Source organism: Salminus brasiliensis, chromosome 9 (assembly GCF_030463535.1).
Source record: "Salminus brasiliensis chromosome 9, fSalBra1.hap2, whole genome shotgun sequence".
NCBI classification, from domain to species: Eukaryota; Metazoa; Chordata; class Actinopteri; order Characiformes; family Bryconidae; genus Salminus; species Salminus brasiliensis.
In genome coordinates this window covers 42,204,940-42,221,126 of record NC_132886.1, presented here as the reverse complement: position 1 = coordinate 42,221,126, position 16,187 = coordinate 42,204,940, and the positions used below count along the sequence as shown (strand labels likewise).

The window sequence follows — 16,187 nt, the reverse complement described above, 5'->3', positions numbered from 1 at the left end:
TACTACAGGACACTACGCCAGTATTATACAACACTATAGTTTACTACAGGACACTACACCAGTATTAAAGACTACTATAGTTTACTACAGGACACTACACCAGTATTATACATCACTATAGTTTACTACAGGACACTACACCAGTATTATACACCACTATAGTTTACTACAGGATATTACACCAGTATTATACAACACTATAGTTTACTACAGGACACTACACCAGTATTATACACCACTATAGTTCACTACAGGACACTACACCAGTATTATACACCACTATAGTTTACTACAGGACACTACACCAGTATTATACATCACTATAGTTTACTACAGGACATTACACCAGTATTATACATCACTATAGTTTACTACAGGACACTACACCAGTATTATACACCACTATGGTCTACTACAGAACACTACACCAGTATTATACACCACTATAGGTCACTACAGGACACTACACCAGTATTATACAAAACTATAGTTCACTACAGGACACTACACTAGTATTATACATCACTATAGTTTACTACAGGACACTACACCAGTATTATACATCACTATAGTTCACTACAGGACATTACACCAGTATTATATACCACTATGGTCTACTACAGAACACTACACCAGTATTATACACCACTATAGTTCACTACAGGACACTACACCAGTATTATACACCACTATAGTTCACTACAGGACACTACACAAGTATTATACACCACTATAGTTTACTACAGAACACTACATCAGTATTATAGACTACTATAGTTTACTACAGGACACTACACCAGTATTATACATCACTATAGTTTACTACAGGACACTACACCAGTATTATACATCACTATAGTTCACTACAGGACACTACACCAGTATTATACACCACTATAGTTTACTACAGGACACTACGCCAGTACTATACACCACTATAGTTTACTACAGGACACTACACCAGTATTATACATCACTATAGTTTACTACAGGACACTACGCCAGTATTATACATCACTATAGTTTACTACAGGACACTACGCCAGTATTATACAACACTATAGTTTACTACAGGACACTACACCAGTATTAAAGACTACTATAGTTTACTACAGGACACTACACCAGTATTATACATCACTATAGTTTACTACAGGACACTACACCAGTATTATACACCACTATAGTTTACTACAGGATATTACACCAGTATTATACAACACTATAGTTTACTACAGGACACTACACCAGTATTATAGACTACTGTAGTTTACTACAGGACACTACAACAGTATTATACATCACTATAGTTTACTACAGGACACTACAACAGTATTATACACCACTATAGTTTACTACAGGACACTACACCAGTATTATACATCACTATAGTTTACTACAGGACACTACACCAGTATTATACATCACTATAGTTTACTACAGGACACTACACCAGTGTATGTGTGAGTGTTTGTGTATATGTGTGAGTGGTCGTGTGTTTGTGGGTGGGGGTGTGTGGGGGTGTGTGTTAGCTCTCTGATTCAGGCCTGGTCCCCAAACTCATCTGCAAGGCTAATTAGAGAGGTAACAGGAATTGTGAGAGTTCTTAATAAAAGATGAAGTGTTTAATGACAGGCTGCTGTTCCTCCTCCATTATTCAGGGTTTTATGTAATCTTTATGTAACTCATAAACATGTAAAACCTCAGAAGGTTGAGGACCAATGTTTGGGTTTTTTTGTGGGGGTGGGGGTGGGGGTTAGAGGATCAGCTTACTCGAAAGGGCAGAATGTGGCGAACTGAACTGTTCAGCTCCAATACAGAATTCAGGCTCAACGCCCCACTCTCCCACACTTCTCTGTACTTTACAGTTACACATACTCTACCTTTAACACTGAGATGTGGAAATAAGCTCTGTTCTGATTGACTGCCCTGTATTTTGTCACCTAAACTGCTGTAGAGCATTATAGCTCATAATAAGGCTCGTTATAGCACATCATCACTGTACGCCTCATTATAGCGCATCATCACTGTACACCTCATTATAGCACATCATCACTGTACACCTCATTATAGCACATCATCACTGTCCCCCTCATTATAGCGCATCATCACTGTACACCTCATTATAGCACATCATCACTGTACACCTCATTATAGCACATCATCACTGTCCCCCTCATTATAGCGCATCATCACTGTCCGCCTTATTACTGTCCCCCTCATTATAGCACATCATCACTGTACACCTCATTATAGCACATCATCACTGTCCCCCTCATTATAGCACATCATCACTGTACACCTCATTATAGCGCATCATCACTGTCCGACTCATTATAGTGCATCATCACTGTCCGACTCATTATAGTGCATCATCACTGTCCCCCTCATTATAGCGCATCATCACTGTCCGCCTTATTACTGTCCCCCTCATTATAGCACATCATCACTGTCCCCCTCATTATAGCACATCATCACTGTCCGACTCATTATAGTGCTTCATCACTGTCCCCCTCATTATAGCGCATCATCACTGTACACCTCATTATAGCACATCATCACTGTATTCCTCATTATAGCACATCATCACTGTCCGACTCATTATAGCGCATCATCACTGTACACCTCATTATAGCACATCATCACTGTATTCCTCATTATAGCACATCATCACTGTCCGACTCATTATAGCGCATCATCACTGTACACCTCATTATAGCACATCATCACTGTATTCCTCATTATAGCACATCATCACTGTCCCCCTCATTATAGCACATCATCACTGTACACCTCATTATACCACATCATCACTGTCCCCCTCATTATAGCACATCATCACTGTCCCCTTCATTATAGCGCATCATCACTGTCCGCCTTATTACTGTCCCCCTCATTATAGCACATCATCACTGTCCCCCTCATTATAGCATATCATCACTGTCCCCCTCATTATAGCATATCATCACTGTCCCCCTCATTATAGTGCATCATCACTGTCCGACTCATTATAGTGCATCATCACTGTTCGACTCATTATAGCACATCATCACTGTACACCACATTATAGCACATCATCACTGTACGCCTCATTATAGGACATAATCACTGTCCCCCTCATTTTAGCGCATCATCACTGTCCCCCTCATTATAGCACATCATCACTGTACACCTCATTATAGCGCATCATCACTGTCCCCCTCATTATAGCACATCATCACTGTACGCCTCATCAAGGACATCATCACTGTCCCCCTCATTATAGCGCATCATCACTATCATCCTCATTATAACACATCATCACTGTCATCCTCATTATAGCACATCATCACTGTACACCTCAATACAGCGCATCATCACTGTACACCTCATTATAGCGCATCATCACTGTACACCTCATTATAGCACATCATCACTGTACGCCTCATTATAGGACATAATCACTGTCCCCCTCAATACAGCGCATCATCACTGTCCGACTCATTATAGTGCATCATCACTGTACGCCTCATACACGCTGTATTGACATCTGCTGATTGCTTTCACACTGTACTGCAGTGAAGAGCAGACGGGAATTTCAGGCTGTAGGAGGCGCTGTGGAGGAGCTGTTTGTAGAGAGTTATTGCTTGGTATCTGATGGGGGAGCCGGATCGCTCCGGGCTGCAGACAAGCTCGTTCAGCGTCCTCTACTGAAACTTATCCTGCTCACACTCATCCGTTTCCTCTGCTCTGACTCCCAGTGGGGAGCAGTACCTGTTAATCCCCCTCCTCTCAGCCAAAATATAGGCAGTCCATCAGCCAAGAGGCATTCTGTGCTTTAGTTTTAGCACTGCAGCTACGAGGCTATTAGCTAATGAGAAGGCAGGCATGTACCCCACCAATTAGCATGGAGCTAACTGCTAGCCTAAATCATCACTCATTCATGTTAAAATGAGGGTTCAAATTTAACCTTACCAACAGCTCCAGAGCGAACCTGGAAGATTAGAGGGGGGTGATGAAGATGATGATGACGATGTTCCAGTTAGATGAGCTTATTATGGAGACATTATGGAGATGCGCTCCGTAATGCTGACTGTGTGAAGCCCTGGTTGAAGGTTTCGTGTTGCTAGGCAACACTGCTCTTGCAATAAACAACCAGTGCTCTCTCACAGAGTGGTAATTAATCTGTTGGGGCCACCTCAGGGGACCAACACAGCAACGATATGATATTAAATAATATTACGCAGACGACCTGTTTTAATGCCGCTTATTCATTAAACTTCCAATCCAATCAAAGCGCTCAGTTCTTCATCGCCTCATCTTCAGCATGTCTGTACGATAGACAGTTCAGGAGCCTGAAACATTTGCTGTTCATTTACATATCATTATTAATATTAACAAACCATTGAACCTTTATGTTAATGGGGGAGCTGTGGGCAGGGCTTGTTTTCACACACAGGAGCTGATTCATCAAGTATGATTACGCTTGGCATTCTGAAGGTTTCTGAAGGTTTCAGTAGGTTTCCGGAGGTTTCCGGAGGTTTCCAGAGGTTTCCGGAGGTTTCAGTAGGTTTCCGGAGGTTCAGCTTCACAGCAGGCCCCCACAGGACAATCACCTACTGCACCTTTCCCCACACAGAAGTGGGAGTGTGTTTCTGAGGAGCTCCGCGCCGAATGTTTGATTTGATTACTCAAGCTGGAGTGTTTGGTGCTGGCGGGCGGAAGGAAAAGAGCTGTTATTGATCCTGAAAATCCTCCGGTCACTGATGGAGCTCAAACGAGCTGGACAGTAACCATGGCAATATCGGCAGCACATAGGCCTCATTTTTACAGACAGCTATAGATCATTACTCAACAGCTCCACAGGGTTGGAGGAGAGTGTGTGATGATTTATGCTGACAGTTAGCACTTTAGCACTATGCTAAGTGGTGTTAGCTAGACTGCTCCAGAGGAAAACTGAAGAAGCAAATTCCCCACAAAGCCCCGAGTGATTCCTTCTGACAGGCCGGGGTTAATCAGCAGCCCAGACTCTGCTGGTGAGGAACGCAACAGAGGACATTTCACCTCCTGCTCGGTTTGTGAGTAAATCTGAGGGGCAGTGGTGACTCAGCGGTCAGAGCTCCAGGCTGTTGATGACAGGGTTGTGGGTTCGATACCCGTTCCGTGCACCTGTGCTCACTGTCCACTGTGTGTGTGTGTGTGTGTGTGTGGACACTGCACGGATGGGATAAAAGCAGAAGTCAAATTCCATCTGTGGCACAAAACTGTCACAAATAGTCAATCTTGTCTTGACACAATGTCTCCAGACCTGAGATCAGATTTCTGACTCCTCCCTTGGTGGGTGGAGTTTTTCTGTCTTTGATCTAAACTTATGCTTTAATGCGGCGATGGTCTGTTGCTGCTCAAGCTGATTCTGATACTAATCAATCACAGCCCCTCCACTCAATGCCCCCACCCGAACAGAGACTGAGAGTTCAGCACCACGAAAGTGTTGTGTGTTTGTGATGAACATTGTGTAGTGATCAGGATCTGATTGTCATCAAGCTACAGCAGGATGATTTCCCCATCTCATCTCGAACGCCTCCCAAATGCATGGAGCCAATACGGTCATGATGATCTGCTCCAGAGAGTCCTATTCTATTGGCAGTTCTTCTCTACAGGGACTAGACAAGCTGTGTGTGCATTTGCACATAAACCACAGATTAGGCTAACCCCTGAGCTAATGAGGAGTTGTAGGACAGAGGGATGCTTACTGAATCCTGGGGGAATGAGCGTGCATGTTAGCGACCTGTCCATCTCCACGTGGGGCTCTAATCCTCAGCTGCAGGGGGACGGGTGAGGGTCCCTCAGCTCACTGAGAATTAGTCCCTTAATCCTCACTTACTCGCTCAGAACCCATGAGAGAGACTACAGAGCTAAAACCCCAGAAACAAACTACTCCCTCTTACTCGGGTGCTTCCTCACACTGTAGTCAGCTAGACCACCTCCACTGAATGAGTTCTGTGCAGTTCACTGCAGCGCCACCTTGTGACGTGTTTCAGTAAGGACAGGAATCAGCAGTGCAGCGGCGACTGTGGTCCAGGAGCTCCAGGAGATGAAAACTTTCAGCATCAGGAATGATCTACCTCACCTTTACAGCCTGCTCCACCTGCTGCACCTGCTCACTCTAGCAGACCAGTGTGTACTGCAGCACCGAATCCTCGTACAAACCCGGCCTGTCTCACTGCTGCCCCCTGCTGAACAAATTAAGATAACGACTGCAGTGGTGGAGGTGGTGATCTTCACACCTAGTGCTTTACTGACCTGCAGTGGTCATCAGAACACACACTTGACCTCCACCTTTAACTCATTAGCACACCCACCCACCCAAAGCCACTCCAGGACAGAAGAGGTTAAAAATGTCAACATTTGAAAACTATTTATTTGAACATTTGCAACCAAATATTTGTTAAATACGTAAGTTTCACTTTTTCTTCTGGTCTCTGCCGAAGCGTCACAGACAGCAGGGTTATTTACATGGTGGACAGGTGGAATGTTGCAGGACACTTTAGGGCGCAGTCTTTAAGTCTTCTGGCTTTGTCGGAACAGATCAATAAATTAAAGATCTGAAGCTCAGTGGTGAAATCATGGTTAGAAATAAAGCAAAAACAATTTGTCCCCAGCTGATCCAAACGACTCCACCTTTATAAATTAAACAAAAAAAGAGAATAAAGAAAAATCCTGTATTTTACACACGGCCCAAATCTCACTCCAAGCTCTCTCTCAGGCGACTGTTTTGAAGGTCTGCAGAATCAGGTTGGTCTGGTGGATGAGACGGTTGGCACTGATGAAGACGTTGATCGCCCTGAGAGAGAGAGAGAGGATAAGAACACTATCCCTTCAGTCCAGACTGAAACACTCAGAAGAGCAGAAGCGTTTGGAGATCTTGTGTTCTTTAAATCATGGTTCTGAAACGCAGGTTCGCTTCTCGACGACTTCTGCTAATAAAAAAGGGATTTATTCCTGAGAGGAAAAGAGGGACGGAACTGTGAATCCGGTTCTGCAGTTCAGTCTAATCTTGGTGTTCTTTACCATTTGACTTCTTTGTTATTGGTCATGTTGAAACAGATGTGGATGTTTCCCATCTGTTCCTAAGTGCTCCGAATTCCCACACAGGACTGTGGTGGAACCGAGGACCACTCTCAGGGCTGCTCTGAGTGAAACTAAAAGCTGGCTGATTTAATTTAACATCTGGAAAAATTTGCAGGTTGTGTTTGTCAACAGCTGTCTAACAGAACAGAAAGACACAACAGAAAGTCTAAGTGCTGTGTTTACAGGCTGTGTGTGACTAGTGTCTGAGTGCGTGTTTAAGATCTGTCCACTGCGCATACAACAGACAATAATAATAATAATAATAATAATAATAATAATCATCATCCCACCCACACAGTAGAAGCTCTACTTACTTCCCATCTTTGAAGTAGGTTTTGAGAGTGTCGCTGAAGCTTTTGGAATACTTCACAAACTCCTTCTTTTGATGTTCAAGTGCCTAAAAACACACAAACATCCAGCCTGATTCAGCTCTGCTGTTCCAGACAGTAATGAAAGTGTGTGTGTGTGTGTGTGTAAAACTCACCCTGCGGTTCTGATATTGGTATTTCTTAAAGGCGTTGTTGACCGTGTCAAGCAGCTCCTTGATAGCGCTGGCTATATCTCTGTGGGTTAAAGGGTGAATCCAATTAAAAGTACGATCAGAATTTTATTAGAAGTACAGATCAGAAATCCAGCCAAACTGAAAACTACTGACTGAAATGAGCCCCGAGCTAGAAACACTCCAACACTCAGGTAGTCATCAGGTAGTGCAGGTAATCTGGTTGCTTTCCAAATCACCAGTCTAAATAAACAGTGCTCGGTGTTCGAGCCTAGGGCTGGCCAATCAATGGAAAGCAACATTCAGAACCTCGAATCCACAGATTAATGTTAGTGCTTGAAGTGATGAGTCGACACTCATGTCCATCACTGCTGCTGCACTCCAGGTCAAAGGGGGCAGTAATGAGCCATAATGACAATTAACTCTAAACGACAAACAAAGGAGAAGGAAGGCGGCTGGTTCTCACTTTATGGTCTGCAGGAAGCGCACTCTGTCGTTTATTTCATCAGGAATTTTGCTGAGGATCTGTTTGAGCGCTCTGGCTTTTTCATTTAAATCCTGAAACTCCTGCTCCGGCCGCTCGATCAGATACTCTGCAAAACACACACACACACACACAAATCATTTCCAGTCTGTGACAGAAATGCATTTTATTTTAAGGTAACTCAACTACACAGTGTAGCCCAGCTGATTCAGCTAATCAGATCACTTACACTTAATGTCATTACCTGCCCCAGTTTAACTAATCCAGTTCTAATAGACAAAGGTCAAACATCTGAGCTGCAAGAATGAGCTCTCATCAACAAGGCAGTGAGGCACTCCACCCTTGGCTGCGTCCAAATACTTATTTCACACTTCTCCTGTCTACTGGTCTCGGTTCTGCCTAATCTGCACCTCATTCAGCACTGGCAGAGCTGAACAGCAGGTGGATCCAACAGAGCCTCAGACCAGGTAAAACAAAGGAGTCAGAACTATTGGGACGCAGCCTCCTGTCACAAGTCAGTGTTCACAGAGGCTCGTCCCCAAACCTTCCACGTCATCCGCAGCCATGCGCAGCAGCGACTCCGTGAAGTTGATTTCCACATTCTTCTTCTCCAGGATCTTCATGATGATGTCCTGCGTGAGCCCTGGGTTCTCCTTCTCTGCCTGAGGGGAAGAACACATCCAAACACCTTCACCATCTGAAACTCCCAATTCCCTCAGCTTTAACCCTCTGAGCTCCTTTTCCAGAGTCTGAGAGCGCTTATACACCAGAGAACACTCAGAATCCATCGCCACTCCTGCCTCTCTCCATCCTTTACAGTTGCACACATTACCTTTAACATTAGCTATTTTCAGATTGGTCACCTGTATGGAGGTTATTACCTTAATGAAAGCTGCTCTCAGAGTCTGAGCCGCGGACAGGTTTATCCTCTCCAACTGCAACAAAACAGAACAGAACATCCCACACCAAGCCTTTAAACACTCTCGCATGGAGAAGGAAAACCCAGGTCCAGAAGGTAAAATTCACCCTGGGCAGCTCTACTGCAGCTTAGCTTACTTTTTGGACCTGAATTTTCCATCTCCACTCTTGCGTTACTGTAAAACATCAAACTACAACAGGATATAAAAGAAGGCCCAACAGTGGTCAAGTTCCATGGGCTCAGAGCCCAGAATCCGGAGCCATGCCGCTTTGCCATCAGTGGCCGGAGTCAGAGCGAGCGCAAACTGGCAGTATTGGAAGAAAAAGTGAATGTTGTAACTATTGACTTCCATCAGTTCCTTAAAGTAGCAGGACAGAAACCCTGCCTGTCGATTACCTCGTTGAAGACTGGGTACATGACCGCATATAACGTCATCGAGACCATCGAACTTGTCTCAGCTTCATTCTTCATCTCTTCCATTGTCATCCTCGACGGATGGCCCACTGCAGCTAGAAACGGGCGAACCAGGATGCGGCTCCAGCTACGGCTCCAGCTACGGCTCCAGCTACGGCTCCAGCTACGGCTCCAGCTACAGCTCCCCCTGTGGAAAGTAGAGGGTATAAGTTCAATGTTCACAGGCTGTGTAAATGCACCGAGCCTAACTGTAGAGGAGGTGTAGACTCAGATCTCTACAGGGACACTAGTACACTACACAGAAGAGGTCCTGCTAGTGAGCTCACACACTTCAGCCCTCCAGAGGACACCTCCCAGACATGTCCACAGAAGGGGACTCATGGTCAGGCAGGTCCTTCAACATGTCCTACTTTAACAAAGCCAGTTAAATGAACGGTGCTGGACCCTGACCCACCAGGACTGGACTTTGAGAGTCTTGCTAATGGCTGGACCTGGACTGGTTTTGGTTAGTCCAGCGAACCTAGCTAAGAAAGGTCGGCGAGGTTGAGGAACAGGTAAGGAGCGCAGCTGAAGGAGGACAGGGGGGTAAACCGGGCTTCGGGTCGGACTGTCCCGTTCCACCTTAAATGGAGCCGCGGTTAACCGCCACTCTTAAGGTGGAACGGGACAGATAAGCAGGCAACTTTAGCTCCGCTTCTGGCTGAAGTTGCTGAGGTAAATCAGCGTTACGGTTCAGACAGAATTACACAGCCCGGTAAACCCGCACTAACGCGGACAGTCCGGCCGATAAAACACGCTTTTTACGTTTCAGCCGATCCCGCGAAGCTGAAGCCAAACTGTGGTAAAAACAAGCAGCTCGCTTTAGCTTAGCTTAGCCGCGCCGGCCTCGCGCCCGCCTCGCGCCCGCCGCCACACATTAGCCTTAGCATCCGCAGAAGAGGGTAAAACCACGAGCTGGTGGACCAAACCGGAGAACAGCGCAGCCCGGCCCGGTCAGTACCTTTGAAGGAGAGAATTAGGGCAGCGGAGGCCGGCGGGGAGGCCGGCGGAGAGGCAGGCGGGGAGGCTGCAGCTGCGTCGCCAGCGCCTCTTCACAACTTCGGAAGGAGGAAGTTTTCTGAGGGAGAAGCGCTCGCTGTTTTCCACACCCGTGTTCAGGGAACGCCCCGCCCCCCAGCGCTGCAATTGGCTTCTCCCTGCGCCAGGATTGGCTCGCGGCTTCCACTCGCGGCAGTCGGCATAAAGAACAAGCCAATCCACGCTCAGGTGGCGGAATACGGGTGGGGACCAAACGGCGCGTGTAGGTGGAAACTTGGTGATGACGTCCAGCGATAGGCCAATCATGGAGCTCCAAAATAGTGCGGACGTGTGCCCCGCCCCTCCGCTGTTGCCTAGGAAACTTGAAGTCAACCTGAAACTGAAGCGACCTCTGTTTACATTAATCACCAATCTTGGATCTATGGATTATCCAGCACGCGTTATTACAATCATATCTATAATGTATTCTGATTTATGATCAATTATTTATGATATTAAATAATTATAACCCTGTTCTCACCTGAACAGAATTAAGCAGTGTGTAAGTTTGTACTGATTAGTCATCAGTGCAGCAGGAGAGGTTTTATTTACAGTGTAATTAATACAGTTATGCTCTAATAATAACAGTCATGAACTACAGTGTGAAAACAAGCCGTGATGATCTTAAAGTTAAAAGTATTTTATTCCACCGTCCAGTTTAAAGAACCTGTGCTGCTGCTGTTCTCTCTCTGTACACTGAATTCATAAAGAACAGACTGCAGGTTAGCTGATCCACCTTGTTTGACCACGTCTACTTTCAGTAGTTTGTTTCTTCCATTTTTGTGTTAGAAATCACGGGTCTCTCTTATCAAATATTCAAACATTCAAACAGGCTACTGCTGTGGACACTAACGCAGATGTGTCGGGTGCTTGTGAGGTTGTCAGATAAGACATTAGCCTAAGGGCTAACCTAAGAGCTTCACTAGCACCAGACACGCTCCACTGGAGTTTCATAACTGAGCCTATATGTGGAGAGAGGAGTGAGAGGTGTGTATATGTGGAGAGAGGAGTGAGAGGTGTGTATATCTGGAGTGAGGAGTGAGAGGTGTGTATATGTGGAGTGAGGAGTGAGAGGTGTGTATATGTGGAGAGAGGAGTGAGAGGTGTGTATATCTGGAGAGAGGAGTGAGAGGTGTGTATATGTGGAGTGAGGAGTGAGAGGTGTGTATATGTGGAGTGAGAGGTGTGTATATGTGGAGTGAGAGGTGTGTATATGTGGAGTGAGAGGTGTGTATATGTGGAGTGAGAGGTGTGTATATGTGGAGTGAGGAGTGAGAGGTGTGTATATGTGGAGTGAGGAGTGAGAGGTGTGTATATGTGGAGTGAGGAGAGAGAGGTGTATATATGTGGAGAGAGGAGTGAGAGGTGTGTATATCTGGAGGGAGGAGTGAGAGGTGTGTGTATGTGGAGGGAGGAGTGAGAGGTGTGTGTATGTGGAGGGAGGAGTGAGAGGTGTGTATATGTGGAGTGAGAAGTGAGAGGTGTGTATATCTGGAGTGAGGAGTGAGAGGTGTGTGTATGTGGAGTGAGAAGTGAGAGGTGTGTATATGTGGAGGGAGGAGTGAGAGGTGTGTATATCTGGAGTGAGGAGTGAGAGGTGTGTATATGTGGAGTGAGAAGTGAGAGGTGTGTATATGTGGAGGGAGGAGTGAGAGGTGTGTATATCTGGAGTGAGGAGTGAGAGGTGTGTGTATGTGGAGGGAGGAGTGAGAGGTGTGTATATCTGGAGTGAGGAGTGAGAGGTGTGTGTATGTGGAGGGAGGAGTTAGTTGATGTATTGAGCGCCCCCGTGTGGAATGATCTCAGAAACTCCCCAGCCAATCACATCCCCCCTTTCATCACAGTTTCCATCCTGATTGGCCAGTTTCTTAATGCTGTCCGGGTGCAGTGTACGGCTCCACATGTTGACAGCGGTCAGTTTGCCTGTAAAGGCCACAGAGGCATCCATGTCTCTGTACATTCCTGAGGAGCTCTTTTCTTGACCCAGCAGAACAGTGCCTCCCTCGGGCAGCCTGTGGCCCTGAGCCACTGCAGACAAGCTGGACACTTGTTGACCGTCCACCCAGAGCGAGGCCATGCCCCCTTCTGAGCCCCATAACACACAGTAATGCTTCCACTGACCCGCTGACCCGGCTCCGCGGGCCTGGACAGTGGCCAGGCGTCCGCTGATACAGAAGGTGAGTGTGTTTCTGTTTAGCAGCAGCTGGAGCTCCTGAGGGTTCCTCTGAGTGCTATAGGAAAACAGCACAGTTCTGTCCAGCGCCTCAGTCACCCTCACCCACAAACAGACGGTCAGAGCGGTCAGGGAGGGCGACACCATTACCTCCGCAAAACTGTGCTTAGAGCGCATTGGAAACAGCAGAGCCATCTCACAGCCTGCAGATACAGACAGAACAGACCACACTGGATTAGACTGAGTAACTCATACTGGACACTGATGAACTCATACTGGACACTGAATAACTCATACTGGACACTGATGAACTCATACTGGACACTGATGAACTCATAGTGGATAATGACTAATTAGTTCATCATGGTTGAGCTGAGGTGTTTACCTGAAGGCAGGTAGCGGTGGGTGGCGGCCCGCTGGAGCAGAGCCAGCTGGGTATGGACTCTCTGTAGGTCAGCCACTGTGGTCATTAGTGCTCGCTCCAGTTTCCCTCCATCAAACTCCTGCTGGGTCTTCATCATCATCTGGCCCAGGTATCCATTCTCCAGCTTCTCCAGACGACCCGCCTGCAGTCCGGTGAAGTTCTCCATCCGCTGAAGGGTGGCGCTACACTCTTCTCGCAGCCTATCGGCTACCTGCTTCACCTCAGCCAAGGCCACATCCAGCCTTCTTTCCAGCTGCTGACCGAGAGCTGTGCAAGAGTCCTCTGACGAGACACTGCTGCAGGATTTGCCTCGGACCTCCTCTCTGAGGCTCCTTGTCTGCTCTTCGCTGGCCTCCAGGATCATGTTCTGCCTCATGTGGGAGTCCTCCAGCATGGTGAAGAGTTTATCCCACCGAGTCTGATCCCGACTCCCACATGGACTGGACGTCGTTCCTGCTGTGACCGACAAAACACTAATAAGACTAGTGCCATATTACATCCCACCTTAAATTCTGCAGTCTGCACCACGCCTGATCCGGACTGACTAACTACCTTCTTTAAAAAGGGGCTCTTTAGGGAAGGCAGTGTTTCTTTAGTATCTCAAATAGTCCTATGGTTTTTTGCTTGGTTAGATGCTTCTCCAGATTCATTTAGTCCCATATAGAAGCCTTCATATTGAGAGTGTACGTTTAGAGTAAGCAGGAACCTGGTAAAGATGTGTGTGATGATGGATGACTGAGGGAAATATGAGAAATATGAGATTGCTAAATCAGGAGTGTAGATGTCGTATGAACACACTCTTTGAGTTAAAACCATCTGACCAACAGGAATGCTCTGACCGCACTCACTCTGCTGCTCTGCAGTGATGAAATACTTCTCATAGTTTTTGCTTCAGAGGTTTTGTACGAGCAGCAGTACTTCTACACACTCCAACAGTAAACACCACACACACCTGATATCACTCTAATGTATCAGAGTTATAATGATGTATTAGTTATAGTGATGTATCAGAGTTATAGTGATGTATCAGAGTTATAATGATGTATTAGTTATAGTGATGTATCAGAGTTATAGTGCTGAATTAGTTATAGTGATGTATCAGAGTTATAGTGCTGAATTAGTTATAGTGATGTATCAGAGTTATAGTGCTGAATTAGTTATAGTGATGTATCAGAGTTATAGTGATGTATCAGAGTTATAGTGATTTATTAGTTATAGTGATGTATCAGAGTTATAGTTATGTATTAGTTATAGTGATGTATCAGAGTTATAGTGCTGAATTAGTTATAGTGATGTATCAGAGTTATAGTGCTGAATTAGTTATAGTGATGTATCAGAGTTATAGTGATGTATCAGAGTTATAGTGATTTATTAGTTATAGTGATGTATCAGAGTTATAGTGATTTATTAGTTATAGTGATGTATCAGAGTTATAGTTATGTATCATAGTTATAGTGATTTATTATAGTGATGTATCAGAGTTATAGTGATTTATTAGTTATAGTGATGTATCAGAGTTATAGTTATGTATCATAGTTATAGTGATTTATTATAGTGATGTATCAGAGTTATAGCGATGTATCAGTTACAGTTATGTATCCTAGTTAAAGTGATGTATCAGAGTTATAGTGATTTATTAATTATAGTGATGTATCAGGGTTGTAGTTATGTATCAGAGTTATTGTGATTTTAGTTATAATGATGTATTAGTTATAGTGATGTATCATAGTTATAGTGATTTATTAGTTATAGTGATGTATCAGAGTTATAGTGATGAATGAGTTATAGTGATGTATCAGAGTTATAGTGATGAATTATAGTGATGTATCATAGATATAGTGATTTATTAGTTATAGTGATGTATCATAGATAGTGATTTATTGGTTATAGTGATGTATCGGGGTTATAGTGATGTATTAGTTCTAGTGATGTATCAGAGTTGTAGTGATTTATTAGTTATAGTGATGTATCAGTTATAGTGATGTATTAGTTACAGTGATGTATCATAGTTATAGTGATTTATTAGTTATAGTGATGTATCATAGTTATAGTGATTTATTAATTATAGTGATGTATCGGGGTTGTAGTTATGTATCAGAGTTATTGTGATGTATCAGAGTTATAGTGATTTATTAGTTATAGTGATGTATCATAGTTATAGTGATGAATTAGTTATAGTGAAGAATTATGGTGATATAGTTAAATCTGAATGTTAGACTCTCCTCCGCTCTGTTTGGATCTTCAGAGTGAAAGGAGTGATCTACAGTAAAGCAGTTCAGAAGCTAAACAGAGGAGAGAAGCAGGAGATACAGGATGGTGAGAGAAACCGTGCTGAGGAGAAGTCGTCCTCACTGATCCACTGGAGGAGAAGTTAAAGTATCAGTGTGTGCAAAAGTGCAGATCTTCCAGAACGGTAAAGAAGCAGATGGATGATCTGCAGTTCTGAGGTTCTGATTTGGAGCTGAGATCAGGACAGAGGTTCTGTGAGGTGCTGAAGCAGATGATAACGTACCTTCCTGCTGCTGATTGTCGGAGATCTGGTTGTAGTAGGAATCTGAATAGTCCTCGTAATTGTAGCTCAGAGCGTTCAGCAGGCAGGGCAGCAGCAGCAGCCGCAGGGTCTGGGTCAGAGACATGCTGTGGTCAGTTCTGCTCTGTTTTGTACGGATCTGATTCTGAAGACGCTGCTCCTCGCTGTCCTATGGTTCTGATTGTGACCAGAGCTTTAGCTGCTGACCTTCAGCCTGGAACTCAGTAAGAGCACAGAGGGGCCGAGAGGCTTTTAAACATGACCTGCTGAAAGGGGGGGGGAGGGGGGTCCCACTAGTGTAACACTGTTACAGGCAGCTAGTGAGGGTGTGAGTGTGTGTGTGTGTGTGTGTGAGAGAGAGAGAGAGAGAGAGAGAGAGAGAGAGAGAGAGAGAGAGAGAGAGTGTGTGTGTGTGTGAGTGAGTGTGTGAGGAGTGGAACTCGGGGGAGGGAAGTCCCTCAGTAGAGACTCTGCCTACAGTCACAGAGAATTTACAGAGAAAATATTTTAAACTAGACATGAAAAGATTTCGGGGGCACACAGGCTAACCGGGTCCT

The 16,187-nt window shown here is 45.0% G+C and overlaps 2 protein-coding genes across 2 annotated transcripts; both read right to left on the bottom strand.

Annotated features, from left to right (window-relative positions):
* Positions 1-6,382: 6,382 nt before the first annotated feature.
* Positions 6,383-10,544, bottom strand: pdcd10b (programmed cell death 10b). The gene is made up of 8 exons (XM_072687052.1): positions 10,427-10,544; positions 9,409-9,613; positions 8,975-9,028; positions 8,638-8,755; positions 8,076-8,202; positions 7,595-7,673; positions 7,425-7,507; positions 6,383-6,823 (listed from the first exon to the last, which is right to left on the bottom strand). Exons 2-8 carry the CDS (start codon positions 9,496-9,498, stop codon positions 6,742-6,744), a joined length of 633 nt encoding a protein of 210 aa, XP_072543153.1. The 5' UTR covers positions 9,499-9,613; positions 10,427-10,544; the 3' UTR covers positions 6,383-6,741.
* Positions 10,545-12,268: 1,724 nt separating this feature from the next.
* Positions 12,269-15,863, bottom strand: ptx3b (pentraxin 3, long b). Its single transcript, XM_072687051.1, has 3 exons — positions 15,613-15,863; positions 13,062-13,556; positions 12,269-12,879 (listed from the first exon to the last, which is right to left on the bottom strand). The coding sequence occupies exons 1-3, from the start codon at positions 15,734-15,736 to the stop codon at positions 12,269-12,271; spliced, it is 1,230 nt and encodes a 409-aa protein (XP_072543152.1). The 5' UTR covers positions 15,737-15,863.
* Between the last annotated feature and the right edge of the window lie 324 nt (positions 15,864-16,187).